This window comes from Cebus imitator, unplaced genomic scaffold (genome assembly GCF_001604975.1).
Source record: "Cebus imitator isolate Cc_AM_T3 unplaced genomic scaffold, Cebus_imitator-1.0 Scaffold165, whole genome shotgun sequence".
Classification (NCBI taxonomy): Eukaryota; Metazoa; Chordata; class Mammalia; order Primates; family Cebidae; genus Cebus; species Cebus imitator.
This window is the reverse complement of record NW_016107480.1, coordinates 2,920,202-2,945,036: the sequence shown is the minus strand read 5'-3', so window position 1 is coordinate 2,945,036 and position 24,835 is coordinate 2,920,202. Positions and strand designations below refer to the sequence as shown.

At 36.3% G+C, this 24,835-nt stretch overlaps 1 protein-coding gene across 6 annotated transcripts in view; it reads left to right on the top strand.

The window, feature by feature from the left end:
* CDKAL1 (CDK5 regulatory subunit associated protein 1 like 1) overlaps positions 1-24,835 on the top strand; it is a 717,953-nt gene that overhangs the window by 233,706 nt on the left and 459,412 nt on the right. For all 6 annotated transcript variants that reach the window (XM_017544096.2, XM_017544095.2, XM_037744111.1 and 3 more), the window contains one exon: positions 21,483-21,603. In XM_017544096.2, the coding sequence (XP_017399585.1) occupies positions 21,483-21,603 (121 nt within the window). The remainder of the gene's footprint in view (positions 1-21,482; positions 21,604-24,835) is intronic.

The window sequence follows — 24,835 nt, the reverse complement described above, 5'->3', positions numbered from 1 at the left end:
AAAAAAAAAAAAAAAAAGAAGAAATTTATCAGGTCATAGTTTTAAAAAAATATTTTATTTTTGTATAAAATTAATTTATTTTGAATTTCAGATTGAAATAATTTAATCCATTTTAAGATAAAGAAATTGGCTGGGCGTGGTGGTTTATGCCTGTAATTTCAGTCCTTTGGGAGACTGAGGTGGTTGGATCTCTTGAGCCCAGGAATTCAAGACCAGCTTGGGCGACATAGCGAAACCTCATCTCTACAAAAAATAGAAAAATTAGCTGGGCTTGGTGGGGTGTTTCTGTAGACCCATCTATTCAGGAGTCTGAGGTGGGAGGATTGCTTGAGCCTGGGAGGTTGAGGCTGCAGTGAACAGTGATTGCACCACTGCACTCCAGCCCAGTTGACAAAGCAAGACCCTGTATTGGAATAAAATAAGGAGTTTTTTTATTTGGACATTTTTATATCACATTATTAGTTGTTATTTTAAGTACTTTTAATGGTAATAATTTTGATACTACTTCAAGGTGTAATTTTTCTAGTTACACTAAAAATTACACAAAGAAAACAGAATTAGGCTTTGGTAATTTTGTTAGCCAACACTCACGGACATAGATTGTTATTGAAGTCACTGTGCAATAAGTCATCTGCAATTCTGGGTATAATTTTAAATTTTTTAAAGGCTTTTTCCTATGTTAGATCAGCACAAATGAAAACCAGTAATATGTTACTGAAATATTAAATGAATTGAAAGTCTCACTTAACTGTTTTGTAATAAATGAGAAGTTAATATATTAAAAAAAAAACTGCACAGATAGTCTCCACCTGCTAAACTGGAAATTTTAATGCTGTATTTTTCCTTCTGGGTGGTGTCTGCTACTTTTCACATGCATCTATTCATTAATTTTGGATCATTGCTTTATCAGAGATTATCACAGAATCAATTTCTAATAAAGGAGATTATGAGAATATGAGAATGAAACTACACCATAATCTTCTTTTAAATTTTTTGATATTTTTTTATTTTATAAATAGAGATGAGGTTTTGCCACGTTGCTCAGGCTGGTCTCGAACTCCTGGGCTCAAACAATCTGTCCACCATGGCCTCCAAAAGTGCGGAATTACAGGCATGAACTGCTGTGCTCGGCCCTTAATCTTCTTCTGATGTTCCAAAATAAAATGAAATATCAGGACTAAAAATTTATAGCAATGATAATTTGAATGTTTTTACAAATCAGTTCAACTCCATCTTGGAGAATCTGGAAATACTAACTTTTATTGTGTACTTACAGTGTGACAGGCACTATGTTAAACACTTCACACGGGTTAAGTCATTTAATCTTCATAGTAGTACTGTGAAGTGAAGTGAGCATAAATATTTTCCTCATTTTTCAGAGGACAAAGTTGAGACACAAGGGTGTACAGCTAGTAAGTGGCAGCATTGGGATTTGAATCCAGGCAGTTTTGCTCCAAAGCCTGTACTTGAACATCGTACCATGACCCACACGATACTGTTGTTTCTCTGCCCTCTCCCCATTGAGGTTTGCTACCTTAAAAGTTATTTGACTGAGTGTTTTAAGCAGTGATTTAAGATACTTGAGGGTATTTTTGCCTTATTTATCCATTATCTTGAGTACCAAGTATATACAGTCCACTCAATAATTTTTTTTAAAAATTAATGATGATGAAGAAAATCTCAGTGATCTTGGGTGATGGTGTGATTTTTTAGATACAACATCAAAAGTATGATTTATGAAAGAAATAATTGTCAAGTAGGATGTCATTAAGTTGAAAATTTTTTTACTCTGTAAAAGACATTGTCAAGAGGATGGGAAGATAAGCCACAGAGTGGGAGAAAATATTAGTAAAATACACATCTGATAAAGGACTATTATCCAAAATATATGAAGACCTCTTAAGACTCAGAAAAGGAACAAGATAGTTAAAAAATGGGCAAAAGACTTGAACAGACACTTTACCAAAGAAGATATGCAAATGAAAAATTAGCATATTAAAAGATGTTCAGCATCATATGTCTGTCATTAGTGAGTTACAAATTAAAGCAACAGTGCAATATAGTGGTATATTACAACTGCACATCTAGTACAATGGTCAAAATCCAAAACATTGACAACACCAAATTCTGGCAAGGATGTGGAGCAACAGAAACTCTCATTTATTGCTAGTGGTAATGCAAAATGGTACAGGCACTTTGAAAGACAATTTGGCAATTTCTTAAAACTAGACACAGTCTCACATAATCCAGCAGGTGTCCTACTTGATATTTATCCAAATGAGTTGAAAACTTAGGTCTATCCAAAACACACAATGTTTATAGTAGCTTTATTCATAATTGCTGAAACTTACAAACTGCCCTTCAGTAAGTGAATAAAGAAACTGTGGTACATGCAGACAATGGAATATTATTTGGCACTAAAAGAAATGAGCTAAAAAGCCATGAATAGACTAAAGGGATGTTAAATGGATACCATGATGTGAAAGACGTCAATCTGTGAGGCTGCATACTGTATGAGTCCAGCTAACCTGACATTGTGGAAAAGGTGAAGTATGGAGGGGGTAAAAGGATCAGCTGGTACCAGTGGTTAGAGAGTAGGGAGGGATGTGTAGGCAGAAAACGGAAGATATTTATGACAGTAATTCTGTTCTGTATGATGATATAATGGTGGACAATTGTCATTATACATTTGTTGACACCCTTAGAGTGAACAACACCAAGAGTGAACCCTAATATAAACTGTGGACTCTTGAGGAAAACGATGTGTCAGTGTAGATTCATTGATTTTAACAACCATACCTCTCTGGTGTAGGATGTTGATAGTTGGAGAGGCTTTGTGTGGGGTGGGGGCAGTGATGTATGGAAACGCTGTACTTCCGCTGAGTTTTCTATGAATCTAAAACTACTCTAAAAATAAAATCTGTTTTAGAAAATTAATGGTAGTTAACAGTGTGCTTAGGAGTTTTCCAAATGGCTCGGAGAGATACTTTCTATAGGAAAGCATGTAAGACCTGTTACTCTCAGGCTCAGTCAGTCAGGGATAGCTTCTTACTGATGAGTGTGGAACTTGAGTGGATTTATTGGAGAGATTGTGTTTGCATTTAGCTATGAAAGTGAGTAGAAGATTAAGTTGAAGGGGATATTAATTGGCAGGTTTGCTTAGATGATGGTAAGTCTGATAAATTAAGTCTTTGTAATGCAACAGGAGAATTTTTTTAGTCGGAAGGAATAATTTTGATAGTTTTTTTTAGTTAGCAGATCAGGAAGCTGAGCTGTGAAGGAGTTACATGATTTTTCTGAGATCTCTTAGTTAATGGAGAACTGTGCTTATCAATCAGTCAACTTCTGTTCTTCGCTTTCTATTTCTACTGCCAGTACTTCATTCAGACAACATGTCACTGAAATAATGTGGTTTTTATAGCAGTTAGGTGGTTGTTGGTTGTCTTTCAGCAAGTTACTTTTCTGAGGCTTAGTTTTCTCAGCTAACAATGGGCAGGATTAAATGGATAAGACTTTTGAAGTACCCAGAACATATTACGGCATTAATGTTAATGCTTACCTCTTACTTCCTCTTTAATACATGAACTGCTGGAATAATCTAACTGATCTTTGCCATCCAGTGACACTCCTTTCAATCTAACTGCTGTTCTGCTACCATTAACCTGGGATTATTTTATTCTCCTGTGTGTATACCCTCAGCGGTGCCTCTTATCCACCAAATTAATTTGAGACTTGCTGCTATTTTCACTTTTTTTTTTTTTTTGTCCGTGAATGCTATGCCCATACCCATTGCTCCAGCCACCTCTGCTGCTTGATGTTTCTTAGATGTATTTTCACTGTGCTTTACATTTATTTTATGGTCCTCCACAGAAGTGGGCATCTTCTGCTTGCCCTTCCAGATCCCCTCTCCACCTTGATCTGTGTCCGTGATCTGACCTGTATGGATTGATCAGTAAGATTCTTGCCATCTCATGCCCAGTTGGATTCAGCCAATTGGAGAATGTGACAAGAGCGCGATAAGAGTGTTCATTCCCATCCCCCCCTCCCTCCCTGCTTGTTTTGGGTAGGTTGGTTTCCTTACCCCAGGGTCACAGCAATTGTCTGGTGACCCTCTCTGTTTATCTCTTTCTCCAGGTTTCTGCAGCTATTCTCTTCCTTGCCTCTAGGATGGTAACAGCACCCCGTTGTTGCTAGCCTTAAAGTGTTGCATCGTCTGTTGGTTTTCCTAAACCTGCCCAGATTTTAGTAAATCGTTCCTTTATGAAAATCTTCTTAGTTATGCAGCAAGCCATCTGCTTTGCTGGTACCCCGACTGATAAGAAGTTAGCTGTGGAGCAGCAAGGCTCTGCCCAGAAGGTCCAGATGGAATACAGCCTGACAAGAGGATTTTGCTATAACCCTCTTGTTTCCACATTTGATCCCTGTTGGGCTGTCTTCGTATCTCATCTTAGAAGGGGCTTTAGACATATAGCCTCTGTCACAGCCTGATTGCATTATTCTTATTGCTGCTTGTGTTATACCAAGTAGTATTTTAAAAACTGTACTGATAAGGTACATTGATAACTAAAAGCATTAAGCTCTATTACAATTAACATAAAACCATAAAGGCATGTTTTCGTTTATCTGTCTTGACTGTATCCAAATGGTGAATTTTTGATAACTTATTCTGAATGGATCATCATGTTAATAGCAGCCTGAAAATTCCATTCATTTGTGGTTTTGGCTTCAGGAGATATGAAATTATAATGAATTTAGGATTTTTTTCTTGTATCACTTTCAACATTTTACAAGGTGTGGAACTGAATGTAAGGAAGGAAATGCAGTGTCTAGTGGATTCACATTTATTTCTGTCTTTTAAAAATATTCATACTTACTTAGTCTTGGCTCATATGGTCATTAAAAACTTTTTTTTGTTATGAAAACTATGAAAGGAATATAAATCTGCATTTCTTCCAAAAAGAGTGTGTGAAATCCTCTAAACAAAAAAATTATTACAAATAATCTTATCTTTTTAGAAAGATAAGTCTAATTGGACATCTTATGACAAATTATTGCAAGTAAATTTTACTTATTGAAATTAGAAAACTATTTTCATCATTAAGTCATATTTCTTCCACAGTCAACCTCTGTTGAGATCCCTGTTGTAATTATTATGTTTGCTGGCATTTCATTCAGTCAAATTCCAAATGCCTTAAGTGGTGGTAATTCAGGGTTTTCCCAATGTGGTGTAATTTGCAAGTTTCACTGATTTTCTGTTTTTCCTAACTTCTCAGTAATTGATGCCATCTTGGATTAGACTGACTGAAATTTCCAGAGTACGTTCACCAAACAGCTTTCTTATTTAAGACATTGCTGTTAATCTTCACTCTGCAAGGTTTTGTACTTAGCATGTGGTACTTATTTAGAGCATAAACTATTCATAAGTTGAGACTGGGAAACAGAACTATATCCAGGGTGGTTTTATCAGGGTTAGTGACTGAATAACCACCTTACAGAGCCCAACGCAGACTTACTTGAGGATGCTTTCCAAACTCAGTGAATAAGTGATTGAGCTTAGATATGTAGCATGGTGTATCTAGGAGAGGACTACGAAAGCACATCTGCTTTTTCAATAGTTGCTTTTCAATAAAATAATTTTTTTATTGATTTTTAATATATGCCTTGAAAGAATACTTTTATGCATCCTCTCATTATGTGTAATCTCTGATACAGTTAGGATAGTCTGAATGTAGTAGAGAAAAGTTTGTGCATTGCCTTACATATTAGGAATACTTTCTGGTCTCATTGGTATAAGTAAATACAGAATAACTTCTACCTTCTAGTAAATAAAGGAACAAGGAATTTATTACTTTATTTAGTTTTTTTCAGTAAGCCTGTTTGTTTTAAGTTTATGAATACTTGATGATTACAGTTTGGTAACTTGCATTTCCAATTGCAAAGGCAGTGGTTACATTCTTAAATGCAGTCAGCTTATCTGCTTTGCTGTCCTCTATTCTTCATATCTCCGTCTTTATTTTCCCCAGGTTAACAATAGGATTCCAGCTTTACTTATTTGTAGTCCGTACATCTACATACATTATGTCTAGGATGAACTCCTTGTTATTCATTGTATCTCTCTTAGATAGCATTTTTCAAACCATAATATTAAAAAAACAATAATAGACTAATTTCTTTATGGCTCCAAACAAAAAAGTTTTACGATAAGACTTTTAGTTGATTTTTTACATCACTTCATTCTATACCTTGGTTTGGAAAAGGACTTTCTGTAAGTGAAACCAGCATGTGTTGTCTTGTATATATTTCTGTAACTTTATAACTGTATTGGCCAAATTATCAGTCCAGTGTTTAGCTACACATATACTGAGCAGCAGCTACAAGTATATAATAGTTGCTCTAGAAAAAGTCTTCTTTAAACGTGGTAAATGGTCAAGTTCACTGGTTTTTTAAAAATGAAGATGGTAAGTAACTTTACATTTATCTAATATTTTTAGCCATTAAAGCTTTTAGAAAACTGAATGCCTAAATGAATCCCCCAGGTGGACTCTGCTGCTTTGTGGTGGCTTCAGAATGGTCTTCTGTGCTTTTTGTTCATCTTAAATTTAATTATACAGCTTTAGTGTATTGATTGCTTATGTTTCCTTTTCTGCTTAAAGATGCATTTTTAAATTATTATTATTTGAAACCACGAGTCATCATTAATGGAGTTTATTTATATGAGGATTTGGGTATTTCTCTAACTTTTGATTTCTTAATTCTGGGATTTTAATGGGGTGAGCTGGTACATAGTGTTGAATAGTTTAGGTTGGTAATCATATTGTAGCTTTCACATAATATGCTGTTATAGTGGTTCACTAGATTTGATTGTTGTAAGCAAGGAAAGGAAATTACTTTAGGCTTGTACCTCACAGGCTTCCTGTGACACAGACCTTCCACTGTTAGTCACACTGGCCTGTCCAGTATCGTATCTTCATCTTAACTTGTTTAACTATTAACGAGGACTTACCTACTGTTAAATTAGACTTACATATTAACTCTGGTGAGTCCTGGTAGTGTTTTGGCAGATTTCATGAAGGTGAGACAACAAGTATTGTTAAGTCTTTAAAAGTGTGTTATCATTTAGACTTTTGTGAAACTGTTAACATGAGCAAATATATGTTTGAACATCCTTGTTTTTACATCTATATTTTAATAATTTTTATTTCTGGTATTTAGTATTTTCAGATACGGCAATTTCTGATTCCCAGGGTTCTCAATTCTCAATCATATTAATTTTTGTTAATACATAAATAATATAAAGCATCAATCCCAGAAAGAATTTGTATTATACTTAGATGTTATAGATTTGTTACAGGAGTTATTTAGCAAAAAAAATATCAAATAGATCAATTGATCATATTTTGAGGCTTCCATACAAAATGGTCACTTAATGTATATATTTTAAAGAGTTTTAATATGCTTTAAATGAAAAGACTAAAATAACATTTTTTGTATGATATTGTTCCTTTATTATAACTAACTTTTAAGAGAATTGACAGTTGCTACACTGCTTTTATACACTGCATATGTATCATATACTTTATTACGTGACTGACGAAATTTTATTCTTCATTACAGAATCCACTGTTTTTGGTTAGTAAAATATAGTGAGAATAGATGAGACTGTAAACTTAAAGAAAAAAAAATACTAGCAACTTCATTGCATTTTTCAAATGCAGGACAAATTGTAGGTTAATTGTGATATTTTCTGTTTTGCTTTGATTATTCTCAGCACAATAGTAAATTGTATTGTATTGATAATTCTTCTTTAGTACTTTATAGCTGATTTCCCTAAAAATAGAAATATAAAGAGGAAACCAGGTCATGTTAGAAATGCTTTAGTATTTAAAGCTTTGATAGGAAAATAAATATACATAGAAATTATTATCTTTAAATTAAAAAAAAAAACAAAGATTTTATTGTTAGGGAAATAATTTATTATATCACAGTCAAGTGAAAACTGGAACCACAAAGTAATTTGATGGCTCAGATGTGGGTAGAAAAGAAATTTAAAACATACTTTCTCTTTTTCTTGAAAAAATGTATTTGATAATTGGAATAATTAGATGTAGGATGAACTTTTTTTTAGTGATGTCATGGATGTTTTCTTAGAAAAACTAATATTTCTAATTGTTACGGGACTGTTATAAGAATGTTTAATCAATTTGAACATTTTATATTTAATATTTGGGGATTTACACATTTTTTCTTTTAAATTTCATTCTGTAACACATTACAAAATATACAGCAGATATGTACTAATTACTTTGGAGACTGAGAGACTAAATATCAATTTCATATATTAGTTTGATGGGGAGAAAACTCATTTGGAGAATCTTCAGTTAGATTATCAACTCTGGATATCCTCTCGATATCTGGCTATTTTAAAGACATTTATCTCAGTACTACCATTTTATAACAAAGTATTCATTGTATTGAGTAATAAAGAAATAGTAATTAAAATGTTCTCATAAAAGATGCTTTGTAACACATTAAATCTTTATTGTAATTCTGAAATTTAAAGTGCACCAGTTCTTGAAGCTGCACTGAAAGGTCAGCTGCTGTGATGGGTGCTCATGGGTGCTGCTGTGGTGGGTGAGAGTCCTTGATTGAGACTATGAAGAGCTGTGTGCAAATGTTTGTTTGTACTACTAACAGTGCCACCTTTGACAACCCTTACAACCTCGCTGGTTCTCAGTTTCCTGAGTTGCAGGTTGTGTCTCTACTTCTACTTCTGGAAGGTCACTTCTACTCTGAAATTCTTGAAGTGCTTGCGTATGTAATATAAAATTCAATTTTGGAGTCTATCATTAGAATAGTTTTTGGCACTTTAGATAGTGATCTGTAGCAGAATTTATTAGAATGTGACCAGCCTTTATCTCGCATCCCAATTTCTATGTGCCGGATTTTACTCTTTCTTTCCCTGTGCCTCCTTCTTAAGCAGTGAAGCTGAGGACGTTTGTTGCAGAGGTACCATGCATTCTTCTCTGCTATACCTCTGTATTTTCTAGTGAAGAGGGTCTTGGGTAAAGCCCGGTTCTTGGACTCTTTTACCCTTCCAACATTCAGTTGTAATGCAGCTCTGGGCAGTGACAGGGAGTATGCTTCCCAGTGTTACTCAGAAACATTGTGCCTCTTTGAAGCAGCGTTCATTTCTACCCAGGAGGGTGTTTATTTTCAGGACTTTGAGAGATGTAGTTTTAGTCTTGGTAACTTAGATTCCTGACAGAAGAAGTGATTTGAGAGGATTTAATGTAGGTAACGTTACGTAAAGTAGCAATTCTCAAAAAAGTTTTCTGGGAAAGGGATGGTGGGCTGAGAGGACCCCTGACCTGAGAGGGGAGATGGTAGACTGGTTAATGCAGACTATGGGGAAACTGGGAGATGGGAAGTTGGCCCTGCAGCCACTCACCTAGATTTATTGCCGTGGTAAGCCACTGTTCTAGACAGGTAAGGATCATATCACTCAGTGTCCTGAGATGGAAAAGCAGCTTGGCTGTGTACCATGGTCCCTGAGCAAACATGCTGACATTCACCCAGGACCATGTATGGTTCCAGGTTCATTACCTATGCCTTCTCCCACCAGCTCACAGCCAGGAAAGTACATCACCATGCAAATGAGTGGTTTCATAGGGATGACCTTTAATCTAATTTATATATTTAACAAGTCATTCACAAACTTGATCATTTTTTTTTTTTTTTTAATTTTTTTGAGACAGAGTCTTGCTCTGTCACCCAGGCTGGAGTACCTTGGTGCAATCTTAGCTCACTGCAGCCTCCACCTCCCAGGCTCAAGCAATTCTCATGCCTCACCCTCCCAAGTAGCTAGGTTTACAGACATGCACCATTACGCCCAACTAATTTTTATATTTTTAGTAGAAAATGGGTTTCACCATGTTGGCCAGGCTGGTCTCAAACTCCCTGTCTTGTCCCAAAGTACTGGGATTACAGGTGTGAGCCACCACGCCTGGCCTTGATCATCATTATCAGTGCAATTATTTGTGACCTATTTCCTAGCCCTCTAGAGCTTTTAAAAGAAATGGGATCGGACTTTAACTCCTAGTGTTTGAAAGTTTTGAAAACGCCCTTGCCATCTTGCTTTGGAGAACTGTCATTAGCACTGTATATTTTGATAGGAGTACAGTTGTTTAATTATGGTAGTAACTGTAATTAACTTCTGTCTAGCTCTTTTGTAGCTTGCCCTTTTCATATACATGAATTCATTTCTGCTCCACGGGAAGCTTGGCATTACTGATTACGCAGCCAGGCAGCAGTCTGCTCTAATCTGAAACCCGCTTTTCTGTTCTGTGAAACTGTTCATATTGAACAGACGGAAATAGGAAAGTGAGGCCCGTTTGTTATTTGCTTTTCTGATACCTGTTGTTTAAGATCACTGCTCACTTTTTTTAAGTTCTTTTTAGATCTTCTCTTAAATAGTTTGTTCCTTCATGTGTCTTTTTCCTCTTTTATCTTTGTTCACTTTTTTTTCTGTTTCATTTGCCATTTTATTTTGCTCCAACATAAAACATTCTTTTGTAAGGAGTTAATGAAGATATCCTTAATTTTTTTAAAGAGAATTCTGAGTAGACTATTTTAGTCATACTGTGCTGTAAAGGTAGAACATACCTCACATTGGGGAATGAGTGAGTGAACATATCCTCTATCTATAAGCAACCGATAAAAAAGCCAACCAAAGAAAGGCAAATGAAAAGATTCTATGGAGAAATTTCTTCTGTGTGTGTTGTAAGAATAAATTTTGAAGGTTTTAATGTAAAACACACTTTGTATATATAGTTTTTACTGTCAAATGGTTGTGTAAAAAAAAAAATCCTGCAACTTTTTTAAGGATATGTCTTAAATCTTGTATTCTCAATCCTGATTATGTATTTAGGGCACAGAAGTTTGGTAGCTGTAACCAGAAGTATTTTAATGTTATAACTTTCAATCTTTAACAGTCCATGACCAACACTATCATTTTTTAAAATTAAATTTTAAAACAATGTTTGATTAGTCTTTTGTCTAGAACTAAGAATCTCAAGCCCACATAATTTCTACTTCATCAATTACTTTTAGGAGCATTTTCATTTTTGAAGGTGTGGTCTGTCACCATGGGGCCCCTTCCTGCCAAGTCTTAATAAATCTTTTCAGTGAAACCCAGTTTAAGTGATAGGGTTTTAACTAGATTGGTTTTAAGAAGTGGAAAACCAGTGAAAAGCAGGAATTCTAGCAAAAGGTACTGTACAATAGGTATAATCATGTATATAATTTGTATTTTGCTTGCTCTGCCTCCCAGACTTCAGTGTTGCCTCTCCCTGAAGCGTTTCCTGACTTCCCTTGGAAGAGCCGATCACACTCCCTCGTGGTGTTTCTGTACTTAGAAACATCTGTCAGGTCGTCTCTGACACTTCTTTCCACTTACTTCTTCAGCAGTCTGCCTTCCTCGAGACTTTGAGTCCTTTTAAGGCAGAAGTCAAAGTAATGGCTTAAGGTAGAGAATGTTGTTTTTGTGTTTTGTTTTGGTAGGGGGTGTATTTTGCAAGTTTTTATGTTGTATTTAAATATTAAAAAGTAATATTTCATAGATACTTCATTTTCTAAGCTCACCTATGGCATTATGGAACTTTTGTTTCAGTTTTGCATGTATATTAATACAGAGACTTGCAGTAGAAAGTGTACATCCTCTTTGTTTTAATTGTATTTTTAAGCTTATTTCGCTGTTCCCATTTCTATAGAAAGGCAGCGATAGCACTGATCTCAAGGGGCCGAGGACTAAGAGAGTGAATTTAAAGCAGAGTGAGCTCCAGGGGCCTCCTCTCATTTAGATTGTCTTTATATTGCCCACAGTCCAAGATTATTCAGTTCTTGAATGGAAGTGAAATGAAGGTCAACAAGGTCTGACAGGCATTTTTTAAGATACATAGATGGGACAACTCTGCAGCCTTTACTGCGTCCCATCTCTTCTGTCACACTTTATGGTGGCTTGAGTTGAGTTAGCACAAGGAGACTTGTCTTCATTTGTGATTGAAAGTGAGTACAGCATAGTTTGGATGTTTGTCCCTTCGAAATCTCATTTCGAATTGTAATCCCCACTGTTGGAAGTGGGGTCTGGTGGGAGGTATTTGGATCGTGTTGGGGGGTTCCCTCATGAGAGGCTTGGTGCTGTACTGGCCCATAGGGAATTCCCATTTGAATTGGTTGTTTAAAAGTGTGTGTTATCTCTCCTTTTCCCATCTTCTCTTGTTCCTGCTCTCCCCATGTGACAGGTGGGCACCCCCTTTGCCTTCTGCCATGATTGAAGGCTTCCTGAGGCCTCACTAGAAGCTGAGCAGAAGCTGTTACCATGCTTCTGGTACAGCCTGCAGAACCGTGAGCCAATTAAACCTCTTTTCTTTATGAATTACCCAGCCTCAGGTATTCTTCTATAGAGATGCATGAAATGGCCTAATTCAGTGGGACTCTGAGCTTCAATTTTAAGAGTTAAATGTGGCTTATGAGTTCCTCATGTCTTGTACGTTTTTCTATTCTCGTTTTCCAGCAGCTTGAGTGCTGTCCTTTGTAAGGTCTGCTTTGCTTTCATCACTGGATACAGTATCTTTGGGAATATAGGTCTGAGCATGAGAAATCATTATGTTCTGTTTTGTTGCTGTGGATGCTTTACATACAGAAACAGAAGCACTCATAGCTTTATTGCTGTAAATATCAAAGACTTGGAGCCATTTAATAAATTTAGAATTCAGGAGAGTCTGTTGTAGGAAGACAGCCAATGATCTGAGGAGTTCTATTAAGGGTCATTACTAACGTTGAGTTATTGACATGGGACTGCTTTGACTTTTAACTCTTTTGATGTACATTTGATTTGGATTCTGAAAAAATAAATTGACGCCATGTAAATCTACTTCCACTGTCATAAAAGACATATCTGCTTGCAAAAGTTATAGTAAATAAGACATAAAATTAAATGGTTATTGTAATTTGCCCCCAGAAGGTATTTCCATTAGAGTAAGAGGACATTTTGCTTATGCAGATTACTTTGTCACACATATCCTTTGTTTAATGTAACTTAAAATAATTATTAGTTAAACCATTGATAATATGCACATGGGAGAAAAAAATTGCCTAAGAACATTCCATCCCAATAAATGTTTTCATCTATCTATGTTCTCTTGTATAATTGTTGTCCAAACGTAAATTTTATATTATGCAGATGATAAAGTAGGTACTTTTTATACAACAGGAGTTTTGATAATAAGCAGTTCTCAGATTTCTAGGGATTTAAACTATGTATTGTGGTCTTACCCTAGCCTCCTCCCCAGTCCATCAGGTAAGGTGTTGGAATCTTTGTGCTTTGTTAAACTCTGGAAATGCAGCTTGGTAACATCAGTACCTCAGTGGACTCTCTTTACTTATACTCGGATTTATACTTTGAGTTCTTTTTGGGCAGTCTCTTCTTATTCTTTTGTCATTTTAATATATTGTTCTAGGTGTCATTGCTCTGATTAACAAACGCTTTATTCTTACTGAAAAAGGAAAGGGTTTAATCTCTGTAGCAAAGAATTAGAGCTTGAGTTGTAAAGATTCTGTGTTTTTGAGTCAATGCTACCATTTTGTGTAAAGTTTTCCAGGCTAGACTTGTGACAAAGCTGCTTCTTCCATTGAACCCAATTTCCATGTCTTATATTCTTTTCTTCTTTTGAGATGGAATATTTCAAGGGAGGGTCACACTTTAGTGTGAATACCTACCTTTTTTTTCCCCCTAAGAAGTACCTGTGTATGAAGAATGATATTGAATGGAGTAGAGACAAACTTTAACTATACTTTTGTTGTTCTTTGTAACTGAGAAGTTAAAATTCCTATTAAGGACACTTTAAGTGGTAACTATGAACATTTTGTAGAAAAACAGATTAAATTGGACACTTTTGTCTAATATTCTTAAATAAAATTCAAATTGTTATGATCAAATTTTAGTGAGAATTGATATGTGCAGTACATTTATTCATTTTGAAAAAATGTTTTTTTCTTGAATTTTCTGCCAGTCTTCTGCCCTCTGCCCTCATCATCGTGTTGGATTGCTTTACTAGGAATAGTTCCAGCAGCCTGACCCGGAGCAAGGGTTCAGACAAGTCTTTTCAGTGGGTACTTAATAGAACCAAATTTGTGCGAGGTGAGACTAGCCCTCAGGAGATAAAAAATAAAACCAGCAAGCCTTGGCGTGAGTCCTCTCTGGTGGTAGTAGAGGTGGGTGGTCACATATTAAGAAAACAGCGAATGGCCTTTAAAAAAATTAGATGGGGTGAATGAAATACTGAAGAAAAGTCTGGCTGTTTATAGAGCCTTTAGAAAAAAATAAAAGGGAAAAAATAAACAATAGGAGTCCAAGTTGCCACATTATTGATTTTTAGGTAATATGAATGATATTCTAAAGCTAGTATGTGCAATCCACTTTAGAATGTGAGAACCAAACAGAGAAGATTGGTTTGTGTGTAGCAGCATAATTTAGTTAATAGATATATTTTGTAGCTAATTATATTTCTATCACTCACTCAATGTATGGTTTTATGTTCGAGGAGTTGGTTCTTTTCTATTTGTGAATGACCATTATGATTGGCTTCCTGACACGCTGACAGGCCAGGCTTTCTAGTATATGTGGGTGGGATGTTTTCCCTTGGTTCTAACACCGTTCAATGCAGGTAGCACCGTGAAATTTAGAAAACATTTTTGTTCTTGAAGATCAATAGATAGCATTGGACTTTGATTCAATTAGTATAGCAATTATTGTACAAATAATATACAGTGCCTTAGTTTCTATTCTCATAGCATTTCAGTATTATGAATTCGGAAATGTGCACACAACAGCGAATTATATCAAAAGCTATCTTATTGGTTCAAATTTTTGTAATATATAATAATTTTAGCTGGTAAAATGATTTAGTAACATTCTTCAATGGATTAGATCAAATGTAAAAACCAGCATGGAATCAGGTTTTGTAGCTGATTCATAAATAACTGCTGAAAACCTCAGGGCTTAAAATTGAATTTGGTTTTAACAGGGTTGAATTGTATCTGACGCTTGTAAGTAACACCTCAGAGAGATGTTTATTAAAGAGGGTTAATAAACCCACTGAGACATATTTGATCATTATTTAGAGGAGATGAAATGTGAATTTACATTTAAAATGGAAAAGATAAGAAGATCTCAGAAATATAATGTTTGATTATGTCTCATTCTAAATACATGCCAGTCGTCCTTTCTCATCTTTTTATTAAAGTTTCATATTTCTTTCAGTCACTTTACATATTTATCACCATCTCCTCGGTGGTCTCATGTCATTATCAGTTGATCCTGTCACACTGAGTGTCATCTCCCCAACTGCTCCTATTAATATTTCCTCCTTTAATTTCTTATTACACGGGATTGAAATGATATAAAAACTTACTCCCTTTTTCTCTTCTATACTGTTTTGCTTTCTTTTCTCTTTCTCTTTGCTCAAACCGTAAGACTGATTCACAGCAGTCCCAAAATAAACCACTGCTCATCAATCGAGCAGCCATTCTTTTTCCATCACAATGCTAGGCCTCAGTGGCTCACGAGAAAGGATCAAATAAAGAAGGAAGGTGTGACCGTGTCATTGTGGTCTTGGCCTCACGGTCCTTTCATAAGTATAGCATGTTTGTTTTCAGGACAAATTTGCTCCAGAAATTCCCGATTTCCCTTTTCCCTTTTCTGTCTCAGCTCCTTCAGCATGTTTCTCTGGTCCTGAGTCCTTGTTCTCTCTCCTTTTCTTTCCAAAGACTTGCTTCCTTTAAGACATCTCTTTCAGCTTTATTCTTTATTCTGACAAGTTTGTTTTAGATGGCAGCAGTATTGATAAATGCACATGAAACAGTTAAGGATTCATAATATTCATGTTTATTGTATAGTTTATGGATTTAAGGAAATTATTTGAAACAGCAGATCGGTTTGAAAGAGAATTGCTAAGTGAAAGGGGCATATTACAAATGCAAGTTTTGTTCTGCTACTCCATTTTTAAACAAATCATTGTTTTAGGGTTGAAATTCCCTCCTTTCATCTTTGGCCAGATAGAACAAGTGACATGTTATTTCCTACTTTGTCTTTAGTGTGCTGTAGTTTTCAATTAAAAAAAAAAACAGACTGTTGTTAGGTCTGCTGCTCTTTAATGAATCATTGGATTGGAAAATAACTCATTATATCATCAGGCAGAGATTCTTTCCTTTATTTGCATGTAGATAGTGAAGATGAATAATTTATCAAATGTTATTAGCACAGGCTGCACATTACTGGAATCTCAGTAGGATATAATGAAATTTGTCTCATGCAAGTATGAAAATAGCATGCCTTTGCATAGTCATTATTGAACTCTCGGCATCTCTTGGAGAACTGTTATGTTAGCATGCCAGTGTTGCTCACCTCTTCATTAACTGGGCTTTTGATTGGCGAGTTTAACTTATCTTGAAAATCTGTGGAATCCGACATGCCAAATGCGTGCTTGACTTTAGCATGTTTCTATATCAGAGCATAAATTTTCAGAACGAATAAAGTACTAAATGTTTTTTATTAAAGTGTGTAGTGCAAAAAGGCTATGACTGATGGTTTTATTACTTTTGGTTGTGAAAAGTTGTACTGAAGATATTTAAGCCATAAAGCTGTCTGAAATGACAGGCGGTAAAACATGTACCTAACTACTAAGAATCTTACACCTGTACTAGTTATAGATTTGAAATTATTTTAATGATTGCTTTTTAAAAGTTGCCTTTGATATGCTTTTGTTATTATGGCATGAGGAGGTCAACAAACCTTCTCAAAAGCAATGCTAAAGCTGAAAAAGCAGTCAAAAAAAAAATCATGCCAGTACTCTGGAAATCAGCTAAAAGCATTCAACAAACTGAGAAGTGTTTATTCATGAAAAAACTGAACTTTGGATAAAAACAGTGTGAGTCTGTGGTATTTATGCTGGGCCTGCTCCGTTTTCCCTCCTCTCCTCGGTGGGCAAGGTTGCAGCGAGGGCAAAGCAGGCCATGAAAGCTAACAGCTTCCATGCTGCTCCCAAGACGGCTCAGTGGCTTTGGAGAACTGTCAGGCACAGCGGAGATTTTGATGGCAAGCAATAGGGGAGGTCGGCAGCTCCACTGGACTGAAGGTACTGACCTCTTTGGTGCAAGCAATGGACAGATGAACTAGCCAGGGTTTCAACAGGGAATTCTGGGAGCTGAGATAGTGATATGAGACTTGTGAAACTCTCCTCATACCTTGAGTTGACCAGAAGTTGTTTCTTCTGCACATGCAGCAGAAACTGGAAAGGGCTTTGTAAGAAATATTGAAAGTTTGTCAGGCAGAAAGGAAGAGGCACTGGATGATGACTTTGATTCTAAGGAGCCATGAAAAATGCTAGAAATGGTTTTTATATGGGTAAACATTTTTCAAATTTTTATTTTATATATATATATATATATATATATATGCCAGGTGCAGTGACTCATACTTTTAATTCTAGCACTTTGGGAGGCCAAGGTAGGAGCATCACCTAAGCCTGGGAGTTTGAGACCAGCTTGGGCAACATGGCAAGACCCCCGTCTGTACAAAAATAATTTAAAAAGTAATTCAACATGGTGGCACTTGCCTGTAGTCTTAGCTCCTCAGGAGGTTGAGGCAGAAGGATCGGTTGAACCCAGGAAGTCGAGGCTGCAGTGAGGGTGATTGTGCCACTGCACTCCAGCCTGGGTGACAGAGTAAGACCCTGTCTCATAGAAAACAAAATGGAAAAAAAAAACATGCAGTGGTATAAAACGTAATTATAGTACCATATTTTTAGCTTTACTTTAGTGTCCCTTTAACCATGGGAGCTACATTCCAAGGTCCCCTGTGGATGCCTGAAACTATGGAGAGTACCAAACCCTATATGTACCATGTTTTTTCCTGTATATGTATACCTATGATAAAGCTTCATTCATAAATTAGGCACAGTAAGAGATTTCCAACAATAGTAAGAAAATAGAATAATTATAATAATACACTGTAATAAAAGTTGTGTGAATATGGGGTCTCTCTGTGTGTCTCAAAATATCTTATTATACTGTACTGTGGATAACTGAATCCATGGAAAACAAAACCCTGGATAAGTGGTACTACTATATACAACTATGCATACATAGTTATATACATATATGTGAGCCAGTAGCACAAAAGAGGAAGAAGGAAAGGAAATGGCACCAGGGCAATTGAATATCCATATAAAAAAAAAGAACTTAGGCCTTCACTGTACATAAAAATAAACAAGAGAATTCTAGACATAAATATAAGAACAGAAACAATAAAACATGTAAAAAAAAACACAGGAGAAATCTCTGTGCCCTTAATATAGCTAAAGAGTTCTTAGATGTGACACCAAAAACATAAGCCATAAAATGGATATATTGAACTTAATTAAATTGAAAAAATATATACTTTTCAAGATACACCATCATGAAAGTGAAAATATAAGCCACAGACTGAGAGAAAATATTTAAATGATACATCTAATAAGGATCTTATAACCATAATATATAGATAGTTCTTAAAACTCAATAAGACGAGTAATCTAATTAAAATACCAGCAGAATACTGGAGTAGACATTTTTATTAGTTGGGACCAATGGGTGTATGCATAGAAAGAGATGTAGTGTAAGGAACCGACACATGCAATTATGGAGGCTGAGAAGTCCCAAGATCTGCATTCAGCAAGCTGGAAACCTCAGAGAGTTGATGTGTATGTAGTTCCTGTCTGAGTACAAAGGCCTGAGAACCAGGAGAGCCAGTGGTGTAAGTTACAGCCCACAAGTTGCCATGCCTGAGACCCAGGAAGAGCCAATATTTCAGCGTGAGTCTGAAGGCTGAAACGGACCTATGTTCTGGCTCGTACAGCCAGTCGGGAGGAGATCACTCTTAACCTTTTTGTTTTTTTTAATGGAGACCTTTATTTAGTTGGATGAGGCCCATTCATACTGGGAAGGCAACCTGCTTTATGCAGTCTATCAATTCAAATGTTATCGAATCTAGAAACAGTCTCTCAGAAACATTCAGAATAATATCAAAAATAATATCAAAATATCTGGATACCATGTGGCACAGTCAAGTTGATATGTAAAACTAATCATCATAACATTCTACTGAAAAAGAAATACGTTTGGCTGATAATCACATGAAAAGGTACTCAACATCATTCCTCACTGTGGAAATGCATATTCAAACCACGTTCATATACCACTACACACCCATTAGAATGGTGGTTATGTAAAGAAGTTGTAGTGCTAAGTATTGGCAAGGATATGAAGAAACTCAAAACCTCATGCATTGCTGCTGGGAATATAAAATGGTATGACTACTTTGGTAAACAGTTGTTTCTTCAAACTTTAAATACAAATTTACCACATAATCCACCAGTTCTACTCCTAGGAATATAACCAAGGGAAATAGAACATATGTCCATACAAAAATTTGTATGTGAATGCAGACAGAAAGATTTTTATGGGAGCTGTTAACTGGAAACAATTCAGATGTCAATCAGCTGGTCAATGGATTAACAAAATACCCTGTATTTGGTATAGGACTAGAGATAGACTCTAATAAGTTCAATTTTAGAACACTTACATCACCCCCAAAAATGCTTATTTTGGGGTGATGTTCCATTCAGTTATTCCATTCAATTTTGGAACATTAACATCTTCTGTTCTAAAATTGAGATATTGTGATTACTATAAAACTTTTTTTTTTTTGAGACGGAGTCTTGCTGTGTCACCCGGGCTTGAGTGCAGTGGCATGATCCTGGCTTACTGCAACCTTGCTGCCCAGGCTCAAGCGGTTCTCTTGCCTCACTCCCTCTAGTAGCCGGGACCACAGGCACATGCCACCATACCCAGCTAATTTTTGTATTTTTAGTAAAGATGAGGTTTCACCATGTTAGCTGGGCTGCTCTCCAATGCCTGGCCTCAAGTGATCTGCCTGCCTTTGCTTCCCAAAGTGCTGGGATTGCAGGTGTGAGCCACCACACCTGGCCAAAACTTTATAAATGTATTTAAAATTATTTACTCTTACTCTCATAGTGTGTGAATTTTATAGGCTATAGAGTATACCTCAGTAAAATTATAAAAACAGTATGTGTACACCAGGCGCAGTGGCTCATACCTATAATTCCAGCACTTTGGGAGGTAGAGGCAGGAGGATTGCTTGAGCCAAGGAGTTTAAAACCAGCCTAGGCAACAAAGCAAGGTCCTGTCTTTTAAAAAAAAAAAAAACTTAAAAAAAAAAAAAACAACCCAAAATACAATATGTCCATACAGAAAGAACAAATGACAAAGTAAACATGGTAAAATCATAATTGAATTTCTGAAGGGTATGGGATTTTTTTATACTGGTCTTCCACTTTTTCTACAAGTGTGAGATACCAAAATTTAAAAATTACAAATGTTTTAATGGCACGTAGTGGTGACTTCATTTCCTTTTGTGACATTGTGTAAAAATAAGTTAAAATTTTTTGTTTAAAAAATTCCAGCCCTAAAGTGCAATTTTATCTCAGCTTTTTAATTATTTACTTCTTTGATTTGTTTGCTTTGAGCAGATACTCTGGTTTTGCTTTTTTTGTTATTAACTCATTTTTTCTGCAACATAGTGGCAGGTCGGCCCAGTGCCCAAGCAAAGCCTTCCTGCTGCACATGCATATTTGGCCTATGCTACGGAGTGTTTATACCTGTAGAAATGATATTTTGAGGGTGTTCTGTTTCTCATCTGTGAGAAAAATAAATATGTGCAAGTATAAGCACAGCAAGTAAGCCTTGACGACAGCTGTTTTTCCTTTTTTTTGAGACAGAGTCTCATTCTGTCACCCAGGCTGGAGTTCAGTGGTGCCATCTTGACTCGCTGCAACCTCTACCTCCCAGGTTCAAACTGTTCTCATGCCTCAGCCTCCCAAGAAGCTGGGATGACAGGCACCCACCACCACACACAGCTCATTTTTGTATTTTAGTAGAGATGGAGTTTCACCATGTTAGCCAGGCTGGTCTCAAACTCCTGAGCTCAGGTGATCCACTCGCCTTGGCCTCTCAAAAGTGCTGGGATTGCAGGCGTGAGCTACTGCGTCCAGCTGCTGTTTTTCCTTTTGACAGTATTTCTTTTCTTTTCTTTTTTTTTTTTTTATAGAGACGGAGTTTCACCATGTTGGCCAGGATGGTCTCCATCTCTTGACCTCGTGATCTGCCCGCCTCGGCCTCTTAAAGTGCTAGGATTACAGGCGCGAGCCTTTGACAATATTTCTTAAGTTGAAATGATCACACTTCACTCCTCTATGTTGTTTCCCCCACTCCCAAAAAGAAGCTGAATGAACACATTTGTTGAAAGCATTAAGTTACAGTGAAGTGTGTGAATCTTGCTAATGTATATTTATGTGCTTGATTTGAAGGTCACTCTGTGAGACTGCTGGGTCAGAAGAAGGATAATGGAAAGCGGCTGGGGGGAGCACGATTGGATTTGCCGAAGATTAGGAAGAATCCACTGATAGAAATCATTTCCATCAATACAGGGTAAGCGACTCTCAAACTTGCTCCTAAAATATTCAGTACATTTCGTGAATTCTTTTTTTTTTTTTTTTCATGGATGTACATTTCTATCTTTTTTTTTTTTTTTTTTGGACATGTGACATAGAAAAGTAGCTGAACATGTTCTTGGGAAAGAAAAATCACAAGATATGCTTGAATACAGTTTCTCCTGAAATGTTTCCTGTATGTCAGCTACACTTATATTTACAGCAGGGTTTTATAACTTTAATATTATCCTCATTTTTGGTAATAAACATGGATTTCATTTCCCAGCTATACCCTTATTTAAAATCTTTGAAAAAAAAATAGCACTTTATTTTGTGGAATGGTTAAGATTATTTGTCTTATTCAACTGTTTTTTTCAGTAAAGGTATAGCAAATGTTGCCCAGGGTACTAACCTTGCTTTGATTATTAACTGTTTGAGATGCATATTTTAAAATGTTATTCTTCTGAGCTTTAAACGGAAAGGGAGCATCACGACTGAATATTAAATACTCTTTTATTTCCACACCTTGATTTAAAGTCCTTGATTAGAACTCTTGGTATACTCATTTATACTTTGTTTCATATGCATGTGTTAAATTTTTGCATTGTTTAAATTATGAGTCCATCAGATTAAAGAAACATTGTCTAAAAATTTAATGACATGAAGGGCTTGTTTCCTCAATCACAGGGAGCACTAATTACCTAGAGAACCACGTCTCATTCCCACAGACTGAAGCTGCTCTGCCCCTTCCGACTTCATCCCCCTTCCCTCTTATTTGCAGTTGTTTTCCTTCTGTTCTGTTCTTTCTTCATGCTGCTTCTCATTGAGAACTGGTGAACAGCTTCCTCGTCACCATCTGCTGTTTCTCTGAAGCCAGTGCCTTCACTTCCTCCTGAACGGTAGCAGTTGTGTTGTCAGTAGACCTCTTTTCTGTAGTCTCACCAGTTTCTGGTTTATCCTCTGCACCGCTGTCAAAGAGTAGAGAAGGTTGACTGAAGTCATTTGGTTTTTCCCAAAAAACCCCATCGAGTGGCATTCAGTGACTTGGTAAATTTGTTATGGACCCATGTCTGGCATTCAGCATTGAAGATTAAAAAACCCAGGCTTATCAAGCTCAATAACTAGCGAGTAAAGCAGACTTTAACCGTGAGAAGTATAGTTGTCACCTGACGGGAGCACCTCACATATTCATTCTGTCTCTCTAGCCTGAGCCACATTGTAAACACAAGGCTGTTTGCTTTCCCCTGCCTCATTTCTTCTTTCCCCTTCATTCAAACATTGTAATACTTTCCCACAGCTCCTGATCATCCTATTTAAAATTGCAAACATTCTACCATTCCCTCTCTTTTTTTAGTTGCCTCATTTTCCTCTGTAACTTTAATCGGCATTGAAATATATAAATGGTCATTTATTTGTATTTTAATTGTCTCCCCTCACTGGCATATACGCTCCATGGGGCAGGGCCTTTTTGATTGTGTTATTTACTACTCTGTCTCCAGTGAGTGGAAAATTATGCACAGTAGAGATTTAATGCATACGTATTTATTGAATGAATGAATGATTGAGTTACGTAATTTGACAGTTTAGTGTGACTATGCTGAATTATCGTCATGGTACAGATTGCCTTGCAGATTGAACAATAATATTTGGAGTTTGCTGACTAATCATACTTTCTCCTGAAAAATGCTGATTTTTTTTTGTTCTTTGAGACACATAATTGCTGTCACCCAGGTTGGAGTGCAATGGCGTGATCTCTGCTCACTGCAACCTCTGCCTCCCGGGTTCAAGCAGTTCTCTCTCCTGTCTCAGCCTCCCAAGTGGCTGGGATTATAGGTGCAGGCTGCCACACCTGGCTAATTTTTTATACTTCAGTGGGGACAGGTTTCACTGTGTTGCCCAGGGTAGTCTTGAACACCTGAGCTCAGCTGAGGCAGTCCATCAGCCTGGGCCCCCCAAAGTGCTGGGATTACAGGCGTGAGCCACTGCGCCTGGCTGAAAAATGCGCATTTTGTGTGTGTGTTTATGCGAGGCTTTTGGCTAGACACATTCCTTTAAAATGTTAGTATTTCAGGTCTGTGAAACTCTGTTAGGTTAGGATCCATTAGGTCTCTGCACGATACCTTTCCGGGTATGTATTTGGCCTACCGAGTGTCTGTTTTTAACTTGATTTGTCTAGTCCCTATGTTCTTCTTCATTTTGTCCCTTCCCACTGACACTCCTGTATTCAGTCTTCCTGAACAGCTTGAAATTCTCAAACTCCAGGTTCTGATTTGTCTTGACTGCAGGCCTCCCTACAGGCTGAAGGGTTTTCCTGGCATGTCTGTCCTTCCCCATTCACCTCATGGGTGAACCTTCTGCACTCTGCTGTGTGCTTCTTTCTTGGGATGTCTGCTTGTTTCTCCCTCCACAACCAGGCTAAATCTATCCCTCCCTCCAAAGTGTGTCCACAACATTCCCTACATATCCTGATTATGGCCCTTCACAGACTGTGTCATTTATATCTTCCACTACATTGTAAGCTCCTTGGGTGCTGAATGTGTTTCAGTTATCGTTACATTATTATCTTCGAGTATCTTTGAGTTCAGTGTTTAGCACAAAGTAAGTACAGCTGTCCTGCGGTATCTGCAGGGGATTAGTTCTGGGGCCTCCTCAGATACAAAATCTATGCATACTCCAGTATCTCATATAAAATGGTACAGTATTTGCATATAACCTGGTGACTTTTTTCCATATACTGTAAATCATCTTTAGATTACCAATAATACCTAATACACTGTAAATGCTACATCGTTGTTATACTGTATTTTAAAAATTTGATTTCTTTTAATTGTTGCATTATTTTTAAGTGTTTTTTTCTTCCAAATACTTTAAATTAATGATTGGTTCAATCTTTAGTTATTGCACATACACATGGATACAGACGACTGACTGCACTCAATAAATATTTGTTTTGTTTTAAAGTTATTAGTTTTTGTTGCTACTCATTAATAAAAAATTATTTTAAAAATATTTAAAAGTTTTTTAATGTTTACAATGTTAAATTTTAAGAATTTGCTTTAGGTAACCATATAACTAGCCTTTAGGTAAAATTTTTTATGTATATTATTTGAATTTTCCCTCTTATGTATTTAATGTTTTCTTCAAATGGGACTATAGTTTAAAAGATTGAAAACTCACTGGATTTGCCAACACTCTCTCTCTCTCTTTTTTTTTTTTTTTTTTTTTTTTTT